Genomic DNA, 20,595 nt, shown 5'->3' with positions numbered 1-20,595 from the left:
GTCTGGGTTATTAGCGGGGACGGCACATACAGTTAGTGTCGGTTCTGTTGACCTCCGATGCAGAGGGGCTCTCTTTTATTTTCAGTTACTTTCTTTTCTACCCCTTTCCGTGGTTTATATATATTAGATAAGATGCTGTTTCCATGACTACTAAACGATTGTCAGTGTCTTGCATCACGAGACTAGTGTAGTAATGCTAACAAGCTAAGCAAGAAATAGTCTTGATGGGGTTTGTATATATTCACATATCATGTGACAGTTAAAATATATAGATTGAAATTATTTTATGTAAATGTTAGAATATGTGATATTCACATATTGAGAACATGGCGTAATTTTTGTCGTTCTATATATTGAAAGAATCACATAATATGTGTTTGTCTGATTGCCGGTCTTGATGAAGTACCAAATTCTCAGAACTAAAATTAAAATAAATTAATGACAACCAGTGTGGAGAATTGGCGTTTCACGGTTATTGTAGTTAACCTCATTAGCAAGGGTTGCGTAAACACAGTGGAGAAAAACTTAAAATCGGTGGTGGGCGTTTTGAAGCCACCAGCATGGAGTTAATTTGGATTTGCAACCGAACAGTAAATACTGTGATAACAGGCTTTTGGGCCGCTTAAGTCAGTGTCCAGAGGGAAACACGCTTGCAGCGGAGTTTGTCAGACTCCTAGAGGCCTAGGTTTCGGGATCTGTTACAGCAAAACAATCCAACGCGAAGACAGAGAAGACGCAGTTACTTGGGTCCAGCAGTAGAGTTTAATCCACTAACGTACTCAGAACGTAACCAAAGAATATTTTACAACGCGGGATTATTTAAGCCGAAACATAATTCGAAGCGATCACTTAAGGCTACTAAACAGTCATAACTAAACGTTATGTCATACATTTCAGAAGGCTCGATTAGTTAACGGAATTCATCGTTTACAAGATTAATAACTTTCAAAAACAATACAGGTAGATAACAGTTTAACAAAAGACTATTGCAGGTAGAAATTACAGTTCAATTCTAACTACAGTTATGATCTTACACAAAACAGCAGGTGTTTGTTACGGCTAATGAACTGGAATAGTAACCTCTAACTTAGAAAAGCAAAACGAACTAAAACTAATCTATCTACGTTGGATTTCAATCTGATTTTCCGATAGCGAAAGCAAATATCTAAAACATACTATATTATCTGATTTTCTCTCCTCACAATACTATCCACAATCGTGTACAATTAGTTATGCCACGATGTTCCGGAGAATGAACGTTTTTCATTTCTTTAACAAAACAACAGCGCGTAACATCAAGCTGTTTACAAACCATGAAGGGTGTGGTAGTAAGTATAGCTAGCTGCATTTATAATTACTAACACGACAAGGCAGTTAAATTATTCACACCAAGTCCAAATAATAAATGAAAATAGAATAACATTATTGTGAAAGATTAAAATATACATTTCGATGTTTGTACTGTAAGAACAAGAATCGACTTTAAGCAACGTTTCTTAGTGAAAACTAATTGATTCAGTTTTTCTAAGTTTGAACACCAGTTAATATTGTTACTTATGAAGTGAAGTGCAGTTCCGATGACTTCGCCAGCTCGTTTCTATTAATAGCTTTACAATGCGACTACACGAACCGGTGCACTTAGAAGAAAACCAACCAATCAAAACGTAAACTGAGCACAATGGACTGGTAGCTTCTCGTGACGGTAAGTAACGGTCTGTTTGACGTGAAAACATATACACTATCAACTCCTCTGCGTTATATACACTCTAAGAGATTCAGTCCTTGACGGCGAATTATCATATTTATACATCTCGCTCGAAAAATTTAGCTAGCAAACTCATTTACGAAAACTAGAATGAAACCGTTGAAAAGCAAACAAAATTTAGGATCGAAACTAACCGATCAAAAAATGGCTAAGTTTCACGAGAGGTTCGCAACACTTCGCACTTTGTTGGGTTTAAAATATTGTTATAACTATTGTTCGTATTTTTCAATGCTATTGTTTTATTTGAGAAAAAGATTGGTATCCTTTGTTCGGTAGTAACGTTCTGATAGGTTAACTCTTTTCCAAGTGGCCCGGTTTGAGAAATCACACTGGAACTGTGCCAGAGATTCTAAGCTAAACTGCCCAAACACGAAGATTAACAATAACGTTCACGAACCCTTCAATCGAATCTGCAACAAACTGTGCAAAATATCAGGTTTCGCTCAGTTGTTATTTCTTCAAGGCACAAGTTGAATTCTAATCCTCATATCCATTTCTTCTTTTTTAATCCTGGGACGTGAGCGCATTCACCATCTTTGATATCTCCTTCATTTTCCAAGTCCCCAAAAAACGATTGGGCTCCAGTGGACGATTGACTACTGCTTGGATCTGTCGAAAAAGGTAAAAGGTTAAGTCTGCACACAAGCCAAGCGGCCCATCAGGCCGGTGCTTATCCTGGTTTCTGTAGTATGAAGCGACCAGGAATATTTCTAATCCCCCCCTGAATGAAATGCTAGTCCATCGCAGGGTTACCCCCAGCATTAAATTCGGCGGTACCCATTTATACACCCGGGTGGAGAGAGTCACTGTGAGAGTTAAGTGTCTTGCTCAAAAGAACACAACACAATGTTCCCGGCCAGGGCTCGAACCTGGACCGCTCGACCGGAGTCGAGCGCACTAACCATGAGGCCACCGCGCCTCCACGGATCTGTCGAAAACAAACAAACAAACTACCTAATCGACCAGGACACACGGGCAGTAAATCAAGTGACCTGACTCGTCCGAACTTGTGAAAAGCCTAAACTTTAATCAACTAATGTAAAATTTAAAAATAAGTATATTTTTGCCCATCTGTTTTGTGTTGAAATTTTTCGTTGTTGAATCATTACACCGTTGAACCCTACAAAATTATCACAGTTTGCACGCCACTGATTTTAACCCCGTGCAGAAACTTGCCAAATAATTTGCAAAGACCTGTCAACCAATAGATAGCCTACGAACCAAATTCCAGTTAGACCCAAGTACGTGTCAATTAATGATAAAGAAAGTGAGAAGGCGTGAAAGAAGTGGCCATATAAGAACTAGCCTGCAGAACAGCCGTGTTTCGCTCTCTGCCCGGCTAATCCGCCTGTTCTGCAGGCTATATATAAGAACACCCTACAGCGACTTCGCACTAACCTGATTCTCGAGAGCTTGTTAGTTGAATTTCCCCTTCACAAGTTTTCATGGCCTCTCTTAAGGACATGATGGCTTTCTTGAACGATTCCAAATCTGCCCAATTACGCTCTTGTTGAATTCTGGCAGTTACTTCAGTAATGGAATAAGCAGCTCTGTTGACTTCATCCACCTTGGTACTTAACAGAGTCAAAGACTTCCCTTGATGCTCCGCCATTCTCAGAAGATCGCCAGCCTCGATAAGTAGATTGTTTAGCGTACCTTGGTATGGAAGGAGCTCTTCTCGGAATAGCTTCTTATAGGCCTCAAAATGGTCCACTTTCTTCCAATGAGGACCATCCTTCGCAAGGTGACGAGCGCGGCTCCAGAAGCGGTGAGGACTCATTTCGTTTGACTGTTCTACAAAGCCACTGGCACCAGCATCGTTGTCCTCGAATTGCCTCTTCTCGCTTTCTAACGAGTGAGTTGAGTTTTCACTTTGGTCTGGGCCAAAACTCACGTTGCAAATACCACAACCAGATTGATCAACTCTAAAGGGTCTGAAGTAGATATCGACAGGATCTTCGATGACTTCCTGTTCAGAAGGAAATTCATCTGCTCTCGCTTCTTCCGCTGTAATCTCTTCTTCCCAGGACTCTGTTTGAAGGGCCTCCTCTCTTTCTATGGCCTCGAGCCTTTCATTTCTTGTGTGATCCACGTCCCCGATGGGCTGCTCTTCCTCTAACTGTGCGCCAAACTCGGCCGTCAAACTATCTTCCACATCTCCTGACTTCAACACTTCTTCAGCCGGAAGATCGTTCGTTTTCTGGGCCACTTTCTCCAACACATCAGTGTAGAAGGTAGTAGGATAGTTACTGGGGTTCACTTTGTCCCACCAAAGTCGCTGGTGGACGTTTTCCCAATGAATATTGCATAGAATCTCTTGTCTTCCTTGCAGCAGATCCTGAAGAACGATAACAATGTCGTGAATTCCTTTGGCCTGCCTAACCCGCTTTAGACATCTTTCAATCCTTTCTGGAAGAATGGCATCACTGGACAATTCAGTGTTCGCTAGGTTTTGAAGGAGCCTGGCCTCGCAGTCAGGTGGAACTGACTGACCGCAGTTACAGAGAAGAGTGAGGATGAAAATTACAGCACGCTCTGTCTCGCCGGATTCAATGCAAGAATTGTTTAAGACTCCCTTTAACAAGTTGAAATGCGACGAATATCCTCCCAGCATAAGTGACACCAAATCGTGCAGAAACTTCTCTACTTCACGAATGGTGAATGGATGACTTTGGTGCATCAAAGCTGCCCGTTGAATTCCAATATGCTCTCTAGTGGTGCGGTTGAGTGTGCTCCAAAATGAAATCACCGACGAGTAACTAGCAGGAAGACAAACGCGATAGAGAGACTTCCGAGACTGCTGCAGACGAGCGAACAGAGCTAGGTGGGCACAAGCAACGTATTCCAGGATGTCAAGACAGTTTCTAGGTGACGGGAAAGGAAGTTGTTTTCCTGGGTTTGCTGTCATCATTAGAAAGCGGCGAACAGCATTGTGTCCAGCCTTAAGAATGTCACCATCAACATGCATATAAATCTTGGAATCTTCCCACCATTGGGAAAACAAGGTGAGCTGTGTTCCCCCGTGTTCTACAGCAATACCCACAGATTTTGGAATAACCAGTTTTTTGGCGTGGATGTCGCAGTTTTTTCTAAATGTCTCCACTGCATCCTTGATCCACAGCTTGATTTTCGATGGTGATCCGATTAGCTGAAGAAGATGTGAAACAGCGAGAAATGAATCGGCATTTGAAAGGATTTCTTCCCTGGTCGCATGCTTATTCCACAACATTTCGGCAAACCTAAATAGACGTCTCTTGAAAAATTCACGCTTCTCATCTCGCAAACGACGGATGCAAGATTGCAAGTGAACTCCGGATGATTGGCCATTTGCAGGAAAAAAGAATGCTAGAATCTTTCTGCATGATGCAGAGGTATCCGATGGAAACAGGTCGTCGAAGCTTCCCAATTGCCTCTGGAATATCCTAGCATTCTGGTTGCCAAACTTGGTCGCCGTTCTGTGAAAATCGTTAGCTTGAGCGTCAAGCCATATTTCATCCAAAATTGCTCTGAAACGTTGATCGTTGCTATCCTGGGATGGAAGTTTGTGTCGGTACTGGCAACTCTCAGCTTTGCAAGGAAGGCCAATCAAAAATTGTTGACATGTCTCGTTTGTGACAAACGTGTTGTGCAAAAACCCGCGAACCTGTTGGATTAGTTTGGCGACTCTGTGAAAGAGGACTTCAGCGATACGTTCACGAGTTTCATAGAGATCCACCTCCCATTTGGTGCCGGGAACAGGACGCTTCTGTATTCCTTGGGCAATGGAAAGGAAACGATCACCTTCTTTGCGTCTAACCACTCTCTTTGATGGATCTCCTTCCCTATAAAGTCCAAAGTGTTCCTCGCATCGCTCGATTTGTTTCTGTGTCATTACGTCCAGATTAGTCCCATTCAGTGTTTCAATCAGTTGCAGAACGGATTCCACCATTTTGACTGTAATCCACGTGTCCGCGCCAGGAACACCGAGTTCATCATCTGCGAGGTCCCACAGCAGTTCAACACATTCAAGCTCACCACAGGTGTTTTGGAATGTGCGGAAAATCTTCACAGCCTCCTCCACTTTCCTAAGATCCCCAGACAGTCTGGCTTGCTGTAAAAGAACTTCACCAAAACTGTTCATCCGGTCTGCATCCTTGTAGAGCTTCTTAGCTTCTTCTAGCCGTTCAATTTGCTCCTCCCTTGATTTCTCTGGTGAGCTACGAACATAAGCGGAAATACAATCAGCTGCAAGACTCGAGTCACCAGAACTTTGAGCGTATTCAGCCGCAACAAGAAATGATCCGTTTTCTTTCATTATCTTCGCAGCCTCAACTCCTCTTCCCTCCTTCAGTAACTCCCTTGCAGCGTCGTCGACCAAGTTACGCTTTTTCAAAAACTCGACTCTTACTTCCACAGAGTGAATAAACTGGAGTGAATTCTTCATTTCTTTCAGGTTACCCGCTTTGGAATGGAGTTCGGCGGAGGCCAAGTACAATTCTTGAAGAGTTCTCCTTGGTGCAAGGGTCTGTTGTCGATTAACTTGTGGCAGTCTGTTAAACTGCTTCACGACATCAATGGCCTTGTGGTATAGATTTCCACGAACAAGGATCTCAACAGCCTCTTTGTAGTCTCCTAGTTTCTCCAGGCACTGACTTGCTTCTAAAACTTTACCCCCTCTTTCAAACCACCTTGCAGCAGTTTTGTCCTATAAAAACAGAGATGCCATTACTGGACTGATTAATTCGATCAATATCGATGCATTCCAATACAACATTATAGCACGTGCTTGTTATATACTACTAATTTCATCAGGAAACTTAGGTGAAAAAACTTAATTAGCGAACGCGTATATTTGGCCAATAGATTATAACTTTCAGTCGCCGAATTAAGTGAAAGAGCAGCAAACTAATAAAAGGGAAGGACGTATGTTGGCTACAATGGCAAAAACTAGTACTATTACATGAAAACGTAAGATTAAAACGGCGTGTGTAACCCTAACCCTAAATCTTGAACATTTTCGCATCTTCACCGTATAGTTATATACAATTACCCATCCTTCATTCTAGATATCGACTTCGATTAATCACAACAAGAGAACTGCTCGACGTTTACCTCCCCGAGTTTCTGAAGAAGGCTTGCGTACAAGGTACGTTCCCGAGCATTAAAGAGGCAGACCCTAGCTTCTTGAATCATGTTGCACTGCAGAAACTGATCGGCTGCTCGGAGAAATTCATCCTTCAATCGTCGTGGTTCAGTGTGAAGACTTCGGGCATGGTCGGCTTGTACGTACGCTTTACACCTTTGGCTCATTTCTACATTACCAGAAATCGTGAAGCACTTTTCTGCAACTTTCCAGAGCTTCTTGCTGTAGAAGAAAGTCCCTTGCTTTTCCCATTCCTCCACAGAAGACTCCTTGGAGAACATATTTTCCAAAGACTGTGCACCATCGGAGCTTTTCTCGGTTCCCGCTTGTAGTGTGACCACATCTGCCAAGCCGAGCTGCTCAAAGTACTCAAACACTGGCCGACGATTTTCTTCATCTTCGTCAAAGAACCAAACCTTTGCACGGGCTCGAGTCACAGCTGTGTAAAGCTGTTTCAATTCAGAGTTTAGGATCTTGTGCCTGTCAGGATTGAAACTCAATGGACGCGACTTAACTTTAGCTTTGTCGACACTCCCACAATCTAACACTTCCAAGAGATACTGTGTAACAATCCTCCATTCAGTATGAGCCTAGCAAGGAATAAGTTCAAGTATACAATCACGATTCGTTTCTTATCAATAAGAGCTGCATTTACAACTAATTCAATGGTGTAATCTAACGTTTAATGAGTCGAGTTAGTGCCCTTTATTACAGGTTCCAGTTCTTTTAGTCGTCGTCAAAGTAAACAAGTGCATGTTAGGATTATGTATCTTAAGTTCTTTGCCGTAGTGCTTACTGCTCCAACAGATGTCCCGCAAGGGATTTAAAATGCAATTAAATTACTAAGCCTTTCAATTTCCAGTTTGATCAATGTATAAAGTTGCCTTAAAATACCAATATGTTGTCGACGGTCGCATCAATATATATGTCTTAATGTCCCATCAAATTCTTAGATCTAGCATTGAAAAATGTGATTGACAATTTTATCCTAGGAATGACTATTTGAAGCTTGGAAACGAGAGCACCACTAGCGATGCCCATCTCGGCAGCACCTCACCTGTGAATCTTTGAAGAAGTTGTACACAAGGACGTCATCAAACTCCAATCCTTTCGCCTCGTAGACGGTCAACACCAGAGCGTGGCTGAGCTCCTCGGGAAGCCTTTCTCTCGCTTCGTTTGATGCGACAAGGATGACTTGATGGGCGCCAAACTCAATGGTGGTTGTCTTCCTCTTATTTCCGCGAAGAATTATCGCTAGATCCGATTGACTGCAGGACCCAAGGAGCACCGGCTTGGGGCCATCCAACTGACCTTGATCTTTAGCCAACTTGTCAAACGACTCTGGGAAATATTCCTGCAGTAAGCTAACAACACTGGAAGCCAAATTAAGAATTCCACTGTGTGATCGGTAGTTGTATATCAGGGGCATTATCTGTGGAACCAAGACTTCTGCTTGTACTCCTACAGCCTTGTAGCTCTCCTTCAAGTAGAAGAAGAGGGAACGAAGATCTTCAAATCTGAATGAGATGCCTCGCATGACGCTCTGTGCTGTGTCACCTGTGAGGAAGACGCCATTAGGATCACGGCAACAGCGTATGAGCAGCACCAACTCTGCCTGAGTGAAGTCTTGAGTTTCATCCACGTACAAATTGTGAATTGACCAGTCAGGGACTCTGCATTGCCTCAATCGGTGGTACAAATGGAACACGAGATCGTTTTCATCAAACATGTTGGAAGACCTCTTGACCCGCTCGTAAGATACAAACAGTTTGTAAATTGCTTCTCTGTCAGCTGTGAAGTTGGGTGCCCTCTTTTGACCAATCTTTTGATAACTTCCCAGGCTGAGGTGACCGTTCTTTGTGTGCAAAGCTTCGTATGAGCCCTTTATAAAAGACCGTATCTCCATCCAGACCAAAGAGGGATGAAAGTCGACACGTTTCTTCTTCTTACACATTTTAGACCACAACAGGTTTTCAAAAGTAGAGTAGCTCACAAAGACCATTGATCGCCTCTGTTCACAAGTTGAGACGTCACCTTCTGTGGTTTGATCTTCGTCCTCCTCATCTGTGTCATCTTCAGCGTCTTCGTCTTCTGCATCGTCGTCGTCTTCGATGATAGGAATAGTGGACAACTGATTGTCCTCTTCACCCCAGTCTTGTACCCTGGTCTCCAGGCTTCCATCTTCGTTGCGGGGAAAGAAGTAAGGTTCAGGCAGAGAGGCATCTAAGATAACATACAGGTCACGTGCATTTAAAAAAAGTGGCCAGCCTGTGGCAGAGTCGTCAACTTCCTGCAGCTTCAAGGGGGCTTTGTCTTGTTTACTTGCATGCTTAATAAATGAGCACCCTTGGCTCAAGGCGTTAAAATTCTTCTGAATTTCTTGGCAGAGGACACCGTTTTTGGTTACAAACAACTGGTGGAGGTGCTCCAGGGATTCCTCAGATTCAGAACCTGTTTCGACTGATGCAGGTGGATCCGCAGGACAACTGGTTGCTGCCTCACAGTCATCGCCTTGCGTTCTTCCGCTTTCAGCACTACTCTGTGTTTCATCCGATTGCTGGCTTTTCCCGCAAGCAAAGTCTCCTACCTCAAAGCTCGATGATTCAGAATCCGAGTTGTCTTTGGGAAGAAACACTATCCTTTTGGAAAGCAATGGTCCACTGTCTACAGCATTCCTCCAGTAGTTGATGAAATCTTTCCACAGGCGATAAAGGATACATGTGGTCTTTCCAGTGCCACTCCGCCCAATCAAAATGATGGAGCTCCGGGGAGAGGGTTCAAAATTGATGATGTCATGCTCCTCTTCTGTCACTCGAAATGGAAAGTCGATCTCTACACTGCATGACTGTTGTTTCAGTATTGTCTGAATCATGGCTGTGGAAAGGTGGTAGAACTTCAGAACTTGATACTCGTTGTCGTGATGGCTTGCAGGAGGAAAGAAAGTCACTTGGTCATCGTTTGCTTCATCGGTAACCGTTTCGTCTTCCTGTAGCTCAGATGCTGACGAAAAAGTAGGTACACTGGTTTGAGTCTGCTTGACATAGAGATTTGGACCTTGGTTTTCAGAAGCATCAACCCTTGGAAGTCCCCTCAACTCTTTCTTGAGAATACAGCCCTGGCCACGGGTGAACGAGGTAACTATATTTTCTATCGAGTGCTGGACTTTGTCATGATCAAACACGATATCCCATATTCGGATAATTTCCGAGTAGATGGTAGTCTTACTTTCAGTATCTTCGTCCGAATAACGGGGAGAAAAGGCAACTGCACATTCCCAGATGATTCTTGCAGCGTCTGTCAATCTTGTTTCATAAAGAAGCATGCCACGGCTCTTTGGCAGACCTTCGAGTCTTTTACAGAGATGCACTGTCCAGTTGTTCCGGCCTTGAGCAAGACTTCTCACCTTCTCTACAAACCGTTTTTTCTTCCACGGCTCTAAGCGCTTATCATGTAAAACTTTCCACACTTCTGCGGTGCACTCCACTTCCCACGGCAAACCCTCAAAAGCTCCTTCGACGCATACCCATGACGTAACAGAAATAGCAGCAACGTTGTCTTCGTTGCTATGACCTGCATTTTCTTCATTTTCTTGAGCTATCCCGCTAGCCTCCTCAACCACATCATTTTGCTTTCGATCATGATGAAGATCAGGTTTTTCTGTTTTCACGGACGCTTTTCTTGTTTTTTCATGTGAAGCCGTCTTCTTGAACCAAGCACGGACATCTAACTTCTTTATGAGTGACCGGATACGTTCAGAGACAACGGACAAAGGCTCTTTTCTTGAATTAGCTGATTTTGAAGGTGAAGGGCTTTCACTGCTGCTAGAGGAAGGAGTGGTCTTTGATTGTTCTGGTGGAGTCTTATCTCCGTGGGCCTCCGTGTCCAATTTGGTTTTAATTTCTTGCTTTGCAGCATCCTGATCACATGATTTCGGATTGTTATAGCTTTCCTCCGCCGAGCTTAGTAGGTTTCTTCTGTTATCCCTGAGAAATTGAAGGGAAAAGATGGTAGTGTGATAAGACTGAAGTCTTTTATTCTCTTTGAGAGAAAAGAATGTCAGTGTTACTACATTAAGGCAGTCTTTTCGTTCATGTTGAATTCGCTTATCAGTTATCCCTGCTAGACTATAAGTCATAGAGGGAATGGTTATGAAACCTGACAAAATTTATTCTGGTATGTTTTTGTTGGCTATTTTGGAGGTTGACCCTGCACAAAACCTGGCAATATACAAAAGGTGGTTACGTGTGCTCATACAACTAAACGATAGTAGCATTGCGATTATGAAATTCATGCATAGTCTATGAGCATAAAACAATAGATGTGCACGGTCATGGACCTTCCAACATAAATCTTAGACTGCTTGTTTGTTTCTTTGATGCTTTCCGTGCTTCTTAGCCATTCCCTTTACTAACTATGGCTAGAAATCAAAATGATATTGCAAAGTAAAAAGTAGATATTGCGGACTAAAGGTTTAATTACATAGCCTCAAGTCCATTAACGTTGGTTTTCACTTCAATTAACACCATTCGATATTACCTTCATTCCTAACCTGCCACTGCCGCGAAAAAATAAGAACGACTGCCGGTTACCTCAGAGAATTCCACAATTTCAGAAGAATCTATATCGTATTCACCTTAAATTAGAAACAATGTCGATGGGTGTTTTCATTTGGTTGTTAGTGATTGATGGATTTGCTCCTGCTTTGAGAAGAATGATCATGGCTTCCTGCTTCTTTGAATCTATCTTTCCTCGACATAGGAAATGTAGAAGAGTGTTCCCATCCTTGTCCTGCAAATCGATTGGGTATCTTTTGCTGTCGAGGAAGAACTGAAAGATCCCAAAGTTTCCTGTACAAGAGTACAAAAACACGAAAATTTTGTCATCATTGTGTTCTAGTTTTAATATTTTCATTGAAATTGTAATTTTTTTCTTTAGCAAGAGTGAGTACAAATAAAAATTGATTATTATTGATATTGACACCATATCCAATTTGTCAGTTCATGCTTACCGGTGACGTTTGCTGTTCCATGTTCCTAAGAAGTGTGGGATGGCGTAAACACAAGACAAATGTTGCCTTGTCAACTTAGCCGTTCTCATTTGTTAGAATTTGATTCCCCCTCCATCTACCCTTTCCGCGGTTTTTTGCTTCATCTTCCACCCCCTCCCCCCCTTCAACAATCCAAACTTTTGCCTGCCTCTCAGGTCCTCGGAGAAGTACCTAATAAACGAATGCTACGCAGACACTCGGTGCTTTGCATTATGCCAAACCGACCGGTCAGAGATCAGTGGAAATACCCGAGGAAAATGGAACGACATTTTCTGATTAAACTGGGCCAACCAATAGGAATTGCCCTTGCTATTTTTAGTTCCTTTTCCGAATTCCCTAATTAGGGCGAAGAGCCGGTTTGTCAAAAATGGAACGGCGAATTTCGATCGGAATATTCTGACCGAAATAAGTGGACCACCTTCAGAGGTGATCCCGAATATTCCGGTCGGAAAAAACCGAAACGGACCTTTCCATTTGAATTCCAACCGAAATTAGCGGAATCTTTGGCATAATGGAAAGCACCCACCAATTTGATTTGCGCTGGAGTTCTTGAACAGGAAGTTATCAAAGGATGTGACAAAGGATATATTCATTAAGTTAGTTAACATCTTATTCTTAATTATGAATTCCGCTTCTGAAAACTATGAACCACTATCTCCATTAATTCGTTGAAGGATGTCACTTCTCACCTTTTTTGAGGCCAATTCGGAGTGAAGCATGAAAGGGGTTCTCTCCACCTCGCTCCACCAAATCACTCTCGTCAGCTCCATGCTGTAGAAGAATCACTGCCAAGTCCAGCTTGTCCATCTCTAGGCACACTGACAGCGGCGACTTACTGCTTTTTTGGAGACCCTTCGGATGCGCGTTTTGTTGCAGGAGAATTCTTACTAGTTTCTCGCGGTTTATCACTTCAGATGCCAACACCAAGTCTAGTGGAACACAAGAAGCATCGCATTCTGCCGCCCAACCGTCACAGAAGAGCACGGACAGATTCTGAACGGCTTGCTTGTCTACAGACTCGCTGATTAACATCTGTACGAAACATTTGGGGACAGGGCATCCAGCTTTGAAGATTTCAAAAGCTGTACAAGAAAAGAATACTGAATATGTCACATATCAAACAAGAGAGACTGTGTTTTACCACAATTCCAAACATCGAGAAGACAGTTAAAAATAAGACGCGTAGCGGAGTATTTTTGACGAACTTCGAGGACATCAGGATATCAACCGGAAAGTTATAATTTCTGAACGTATTTTGGTCAACATTGCAACGTTTTATTTTGTTTTGGTTAGAATACGACGGCAGCAAATTAAGACAGCATTTACACGTTAACAGGGCCTCCAATTGAGCGAAAGTAAATTCTATGGTGGCACAAGCACTGCCAGGTAGGAGGGTCACAGATATGTTAATCAAAGGGTCGTCTTTCAACCAGAAAATTGAAAAAATGAACCAATGGACACCTTACCTTTCTGTGATATTGCTGATGTGAAAAACTGGACAAACTCCTTATATTGGTCCTCTTGTTTATCTGTCAAGATTTCCTGTGCATTTTTAAATGCTGCTAATGCGTCAACATATTGATGGGCCCGGAGACAACATTTCCATAACAGCTTGTAGCCCTGGTAATAAAGAAGTTTTTTTATACCTAATCAGGGTATGTTTTTGGTACGCTTCAGCGGCATATCAAGCGAGTTTCTTTGGTCGAGCCATGATTCGTATTTTGGTTCGACTACGTCTCGTCAAAATACCCATGGCGAGACCAAATGAGCCTGACATGCTACCGAAGCGTACAAAAAAGGTACGATTGGTATTTATTGTATCCAAATTCGACCAAGTGACCATGACAGTGTCGCCAAATCAGGTCAGTGACTTGATTTTACAGGATATCTGGACAGTAGACACGGCTTCTGATTGGCTAATAGCAAATTTGGGTACGGTAAACTAAGGTCTCATGCAACTTCAAATCTAGCCGACAAATCGATAAAATATTTTCATTTAAGCTTTAAGTCTTTTCTAGTCTTCAGGTCCTTCAATAGTGATTGTCATACAATCCATAATTTACATAACTGGGCATTATCAGGTTATATGTAGATGTACTAAGCACTTCTTAAATGAAAATATATAATAATATTAATTTGTTTCACTTTTCTCACCTTGACAGACGTGGGGCAGAGCTCAACATAAGTGTTAGCATCTTTGATTGCTTGAGCTAACTGAGTTGATTCATTGGCAGTCAAGATGGCTGTGGCTCTAGAATAACTGATGTTGGCCTTCAATTTGCTACTGTCATTGCCCGGTAAAAATGTTTGAGCTAGAGTGAAGCACTCGATAGACATCTTTGCAAAAGCTTTACATGACATAAGCTTTTTTCCACAATCCATCCAAATGTTCACTATCTCCTGAGGAAAAATTGTAAGACTCTGTTAGTTGTTTTATACAAACAAAACAAAAATAACTTTTTGCTGAGCAAAATGATGGTGCCACTAAGCTTATGGAAGATGTGATGGCAGACACTGGATCAAGCACCCCAAGTTAAAGCACTGACTGGGGTGACTGTGTTGTGCTACAGAGCAAGACACTCACTGAGTGTCTCTGTTCCTCTAGGAGTATATAATTGGGCGGAGGGGTGTGAATCTGTTGCAGAAACATGGCAGTGTGGGGGCTAACCTTTTATGCGCTAGGTCTCATAATGGGGTGGGGAGGGGGGGGGACAGAATGACATTGCCGTTGTGTTGTCCTTTCGCTCTATTATACCAATAATAAACAATTACATTCCATCATATTCATTGCCTATTTATACATTTTGATATCCACCATTTACGTTTTCCAGTTATTTCATAAGGATTACGACTGCTATTTTGAGCAATCTTTTTCCTCCCCTTAATTCACTGTAAATATTACATAAGGTTCTACCATTAAACCTTGGCAGGATGGTTTCAAATTACATTCATTCATTCAAAGTAATACTTGCCTGTGATTCACAAACTTTCATTTCAAATGCTACAATTAAAAGTTCAGCGGCTTTCTTTTGGAAGGTTTGTCCAGCCTTAACGCACAATGCCAACATAACTGACAAGTGGTAACTTCTGTTGAGTACATCGTGCGGTGGAATAAAGTGGCCGGCGATTTCATAACCAATGATTGTGCTATGTTTATCTCCACATAATCTGTCCCACTTATCCGCAAGTGACGTCCAGTGACACACATTTTCCTACACAAACAGGAACAAATTATCAAGATAGTAATCAACCTGACGTGACATTTCTCATAGGATGCTTGCGTGTCCTGTGAATTCTATATCAGCTCGCTGATCACCTGCTACAGTCCTGAGGGGGACTCCCACACAAAAAGGCTGGGACTGCTCATTGTCTCACTCAGAGTTAATCAAATCTCACTTATGGTGTTCCTGATGAAAAGCCACTAGTTTAAACTGCCAACATATATTTTGGGTGCACTCGCTAAAAAATAAGAAACACTCTTTTTCCAATTTTAGGCTTGATTTGCACAGCTCTGTCTAGTCAGGTCTAATAGTGCAGGTTCCCTTCCTGAACAGCAACTGGTAATGGAATGTATTCCGTTTAAGTGGTATCTTTCAGGGGTCAAAAAAAGCTTGAGCCACGCCTAATGCTGGGGCTAACTCTCTTAATGCTGGGGGTAACTCTGGGATGGACTAGCACCCCATCCAGAGGAGATTAGAAATACTCTTAGTTGCTTCATGCTACAGAAACCAGGTAAGCTTCAGCCTGATGGGCCACTTGGCTCATATGCAGACTTTACCTACCTTCCAAATGCGCTCAAAAAGGGAATCTTAAAGGAGGATTCCAAACTCAGGATGGGCACTTTCTTGCTGTTAAATAGGTGGGATATGAACGCAGAACAGATTTCCAATCCTTTACACTTAAACCACCTCAATGTACAACAAAAAAGAATAGTGTACTGTAAACTTAATGAACAGACTCTCATTTGCTCTGAAATCCACTGAGATTAGAGGGCAAAAACTGACTGAGGGAGTGGGATATACTTGTCTTCGACACCTGTGTTACTCATGAGTAGTAGTATGTCACACACTCTTGCTCAGTTTTTGTATTCTTGTCCCAAAATTTTAATTTGGAGTGAAAAAGAGACGGCTTGCAGTTTCCATTCAGTGAGGCCTCCCTGGCCTTAATGCCCTAGATCTGCTACTACTAGTGACAGTTGAGTAATGTCACTTACCTCAGAGAATTCATGGCAGTTCTCAGATATGCAGAGTTGTATTAGTTTTAAGGCATGTTGAGGTCTGTTGATGTGCCACAATGCTTCTGCTAGTCCTCTGCGGAGTTTGCCAAGGACGCACAAAGTTTCATTATACTGATCACCTTCAACAATTTTCAACTTAAATTCTATCCGAGAGATCAGCTCTTGAAAACCGTCAATGGCTTCCCAATAAAACCCTTTTGCAAGGCAACCAAAAGCATCATTTAGGAGATTATCTGACCTGTGGTATTGAAAACCAGCCATGTTCACAACCTTCAAGGACAAATAAATCGGGAAAAAAATCACTGATTAATAAATTAACGATTTTTCTTTGTCTGTCCTTTAGAACAAAGCTAGTCTTATTAAGACCAAGTTTCTGCCCGACCTTAAAACTGCTGTTTTGATACGGCCACCTTGTTACTTAAGGGCCGCTTTCTTTTGGAACTTAGCTTAGAAGAGTTCAGTCAGAAACAAAACACGATACCCTTGGGGCTTCACATACTTTAATATAGCCCATATAAGAGAGTACTCCCTGTGGACTTAATGAACTCCTATCACCTCTCAGTATTTGGATGATGGATATGACCTGTGATTAAATAGGTCCTGATTTCCAAAGTAAACCATGAGTAAAATATGGCAAATACTAGTTGGCTGCAAGTCACAGGAATACTAAATAGTGACACTTGCTGCCTTAAATTTATTTGCCCTATATAACAATGTTAAAAAATCCTGGCCTGAAGTTTAAGATACAGTTGAACCCTCTCCACAACAGCCACTTTGGGGACAGAGGAAAGTGGTCATTGTTGATAGATGGTTGTTATAGGGAGGAAGGGTTACAATGAGACACCTGTTTTTTAGGGTGTGTAACATATTTTCTTTAATATTAATAATGCTTATTTCAGCATGTAAATATGTAACACAGTCAAAATATATCAATAAAACATAAACCAAACCAAAAAAGAGATCAGCTAAGCAACTGGTGAAGAGGTGAAGTGATGGCCATTGTAAGGTAGATAAACTCTGAATATAAGCCAAGTGGCCCATCAGGCCGGGGCTTATCTCCGGTTTCAGTACCATAAAGCAACTAGAAGTATTTCTACTCCTCTCTGACGGGGATGCTAGTCCTGATCGCAGGGTTACCTGCTGCATTAAATTCACCAGTACCCATTTATACACCTGGGTGGAAAGAGGTGCTATGAGAGTGAAGTGTATCCCCAGCCAGGGCTTGAACCTGGAGCGCTTGATCCAGAAGTGAGCGTACTACATGTATATAAACCAATGAGGCCACTGTGCCTCCTCCATTGTGGAGAGGTTAAAATAAGAGAGAATGTATGGACTGCATGCCAAAACAAAAAAGTGGCCTTGGTAAAGAGGTGGCTGTTGTGGAGGTTCGACTGTATGAGTCATCAAATATACCATCAGCCAGTCATAGGTCAATCATAGCTAACACTGGTGCCTAGTCTCCTCTAACAAAGGCACCACCATCATAGCCCTCACACTCTAATAGACCAATTCTGATATATTAAAATTCAACCTAAAACAACAGACCTCAGCACGAGGCTCTGGGGAATAACTACAGAGTTCGTGGTGTTTATTCCCCACAGCCTCGTGCTGAGGTCTGTTGTGTTAGGCTGAAATATCCAAACTTGTCTAATCGACTCTAATGAGCAAGCTTATTCACAATACTGAACAAATGCTAGAAGTGATCTATGAAGTGTGCCCGTCTGTAATGTACAAACAGTCAAACACTGCACTACTATAAAGTAGGGACTGAGGATGAATATAAGAAACGACATAAACATTGCTTTCGTTAACACAGTACACAGAGCTGGAACTGTAAGCTTGAATAAAGGCAATTAAAAAACTTTTGTTTAACGTAGAAGAAACGATTTTACAAAGTTCTGTTCGGCACGACAGCCAAAATCTGGAATATCATTAGGGCTAACTAATAACGAGCTTCAAAGGCAGTTAGTTTACATCTGATAGTTGTTTATATCTGGGGCTACAATAATAGCTCCAGAGATCTGTCGCCATATTGTTACTTATTTAAAATATCTGTAATACAACAGTACAACTAAACCAGCTTCTCGCCAAAACCTTTACCTTTACTCATCGTGGAATCACTGCGAGGTCCATTTGAAGTAAGTAGACTCGGCTAGCACGTGCGTTTTCGAATATTTTCCGATATCAAATTGCGACGTGAAGAGTTTCACCTGCCATTAATAATTAACTCAGACTGACTCGTTTCTTTGTGGCATTGTTGAACTGCTCTTTCCTCCGGATCAACCAAAATTTCCACCTAACCAGCTGGCGTATGGAATCGTCATAAATGTCCCAAATGTTCCAAATTTGTAAAAGGATTAGTAATCTTCCCCAGCGGTAAGACTTTGCCACGTCTGCATCAGCATGTTTCCAAGAAATACGATCATTGGCTGGTTTCCTGGCTGGGTTCCAAGAAAACCCGGAAACGGAGTAGACGTTAAACTATTTAGACAAAATATGAGCGGAATGTGAAAACCATCCAAGGACGAGAAACCGACAAAAATTAAAGGAGTGAAGGTTTTACTTCGTCCCTCCCCAACTAAGGGACGGGCCATTAATTTTTTTTTGAGGGGGAGGGGGGTTTAGACTGCGAGCGTTTTCTCTTTTGGTCGGAAATCAGTGGGGAAGAACGCATTCTCGTCCCCAGTGCTACTCGTCTTAAAATGTCGTTGCTTTTCACTACTGACATTGACATTCAATGTTGCCTGCAACTCCTAAATAAACAAGAAGATCTGTTAGATCTTATAACCGCGCTTTTAAAATTTAACTGTTTTCTTAGCACTACAGTCGCAACGCAGTGTACATTCCAAAAGCAATCCTTGATGATTCATTGATTACTGTAGACACCACATTACTTGATCAACACAAACTGTATTATTGCACCATCAGTCGTAACCGGTGTGAAATCTCCGATGACGTAATAGTCTTAATCTGGAACTTTCTTCGGGATACGTATGGGCATGAAGATACGAACACTATTAACAACAGCTTTCTTTCTTAAAAATCACGATTAAATTAAATTGTTTTTTCCCTTGAGTAAAGGGCTAGCAAAGAAGTCACACAAGTCACATAATTCAAGAATTGCGTTATCCACGGCTTTCTTTAGTACGGTGGTTATTTCCCTACCAATGACGTAATCCTTGCACGTTCTGACAAGTTCGTTGCTTGGCTTGCAAATATTTAATTTTCCTTCCGATCTATGAACTGGCTGCGATGAAACCGTCAAAGGATTTACTTCATTTGCGTAAAACCACAAGAAATACTCACGAAATTACAAATAAATTAATGACCGTCGCTTCTGCCGAAATAAACTTGCAAAGTAAACACGATCGTATTTGTCACGTAGCGAAAGTGAAAGCTGCAACGTCAGCGCATTCCATGGCTGACGTAATACCTTTTTTTAGCGTATTTATTATTCCCTTTAAATCCAACGCTTTGATAAAACGAAAAGAAAATATATTTTACCCACAAAAAAGAAAACAATATCCGTAAAATTGTCCGTGTATTTATGTTTTAACAGCTTCTGGCGGAAAAACATCACACGTTGCGTGACTCAAAGTTTGGCCGAGCGGAGGTCTGCGTCTGGTCACCGACAAAAAAAAAAAACAAGAAGATCTGTTAGATCTTATAACCGCGCTTTTAAAATTTAACTGTTCGCTTAGCACTACCGTCGGAACGCAGTGCACATTCCAAAGCAGTCATTGATGATTCTTTTCTTTCTGTAGACATCACATCACTTGATCAACACAAACTGTATTATTGCACCATCAGTGGTAGCCGTTGACAAATCTCCGATGACTTAATGGTCTTAATCTAGAACTTTCTTCGGGAGATGTATGGGCATGAACGATATCAACGACACAATAATAACACTATTAACAACAGCTTTCTTTCTTAAAAGTCATGATTAAATTTAATTGGTGTTTTCCACGAGTAAAGGGCTAGCAAAGTAGTCACACAAGTCATATAATTTAATAATAAAACTCTATCCCGACCGATGTATCGATTTTGGTCACTCCAGTGACCACAGATTGAAAACGTGACAGAAAATTGGCGTTACTTTTGATTCTCACCAAATTTGTCGTATCCCTCCCTCGGGAGAATTTTGTTAACTTAGCTAATTTAGTATGCAAGCCACCGTAATGGCGGTCGCCGCCTGCGAAATGTTTATTTGCTCAAAATTGGGGCAAAGTCTTTCGGAGATGGAAATCAGGACATTTGTAAGGATACAGAAAGTAATTTGGGACCGGTTGCTGGCTTCTAAGGCTGAATTTATCCAGAAGTAAGCTGTATTTTCGTTTTCGTGTCGAAAGCCATGCGATGAAATATTATCGGCTTGTTCTGCTGTCTTGTTCTGTTTTTTCTCTTTGTCGTTTTTGTAGCCC

General features: G+C 41.8%; 1 protein-coding gene across 1 annotated transcript; it reads right to left on the bottom strand.

The window, feature by feature from the left end:
- Positions 1–484: 484 nt before the first annotated feature.
- On the bottom strand, positions 485–18,918 carry LOC145494444 (TPR and ankyrin repeat-containing protein 1-like). The gene is made up of 11 exons (XM_081473918.1): positions 18,272–18,918; positions 16,148–16,441; positions 14,907–15,146; positions 14,089–14,334; positions 13,401–13,554; positions 12,624–13,016; positions 11,521–11,734; positions 7,945–10,870; positions 6,857–7,477; positions 3,164–6,449; positions 485–2,374 (listed from the first exon to the last, which is right to left on the bottom strand). Exons 2-11 carry the CDS (start codon positions 16,430–16,432, stop codon positions 2,250–2,252), a joined length of 8,490 nt encoding a protein of 2,829 aa, XP_081330044.1. The 5' UTR covers positions 16,433–16,441; positions 18,272–18,918; the 3' UTR covers positions 485–2,249.
- Between the last annotated feature and the right edge of the window lie 1,677 nt (positions 18,919–20,595).

Source organism: Orbicella franksi, chromosome 8, assembly GCF_964199315.1.
Source record: "Orbicella franksi chromosome 8, jaOrbFran1.1, whole genome shotgun sequence".
Classification (NCBI taxonomy): Eukaryota; Metazoa; Cnidaria; class Anthozoa; order Scleractinia; family Merulinidae; genus Orbicella; species Orbicella franksi.
This window is presented reverse-complemented; position numbering and strand designations above follow the sequence as displayed.

What these genes read in the sequence shown, in the direction of transcription:
- LOC145494444 (XM_081473918.1), bottom strand. Translation starts at nt 16,432, where the DNA reads ATGGCTGGTTTTCAATACCACAGGTCAGATAATCTCCTAAATGATGCT. An exon ending in CCGAATTGGCCTCAAAAAAG is followed by an intron (nt 11,735 to 12,623) that starts GTGAGAAGTGAC and finishes ACTCTTGTACAG; the next exon opens with GAAACTTTGGGATCTTTCAG. An exon ending in TTCTTCAGAAACTCGGGGAG is followed by an intron (nt 6,450 to 6,856) that starts GTAAACGTCGAG and finishes CTGTTTTTATAG; the next exon opens with GACAAAACTGCTGCAAGGTG.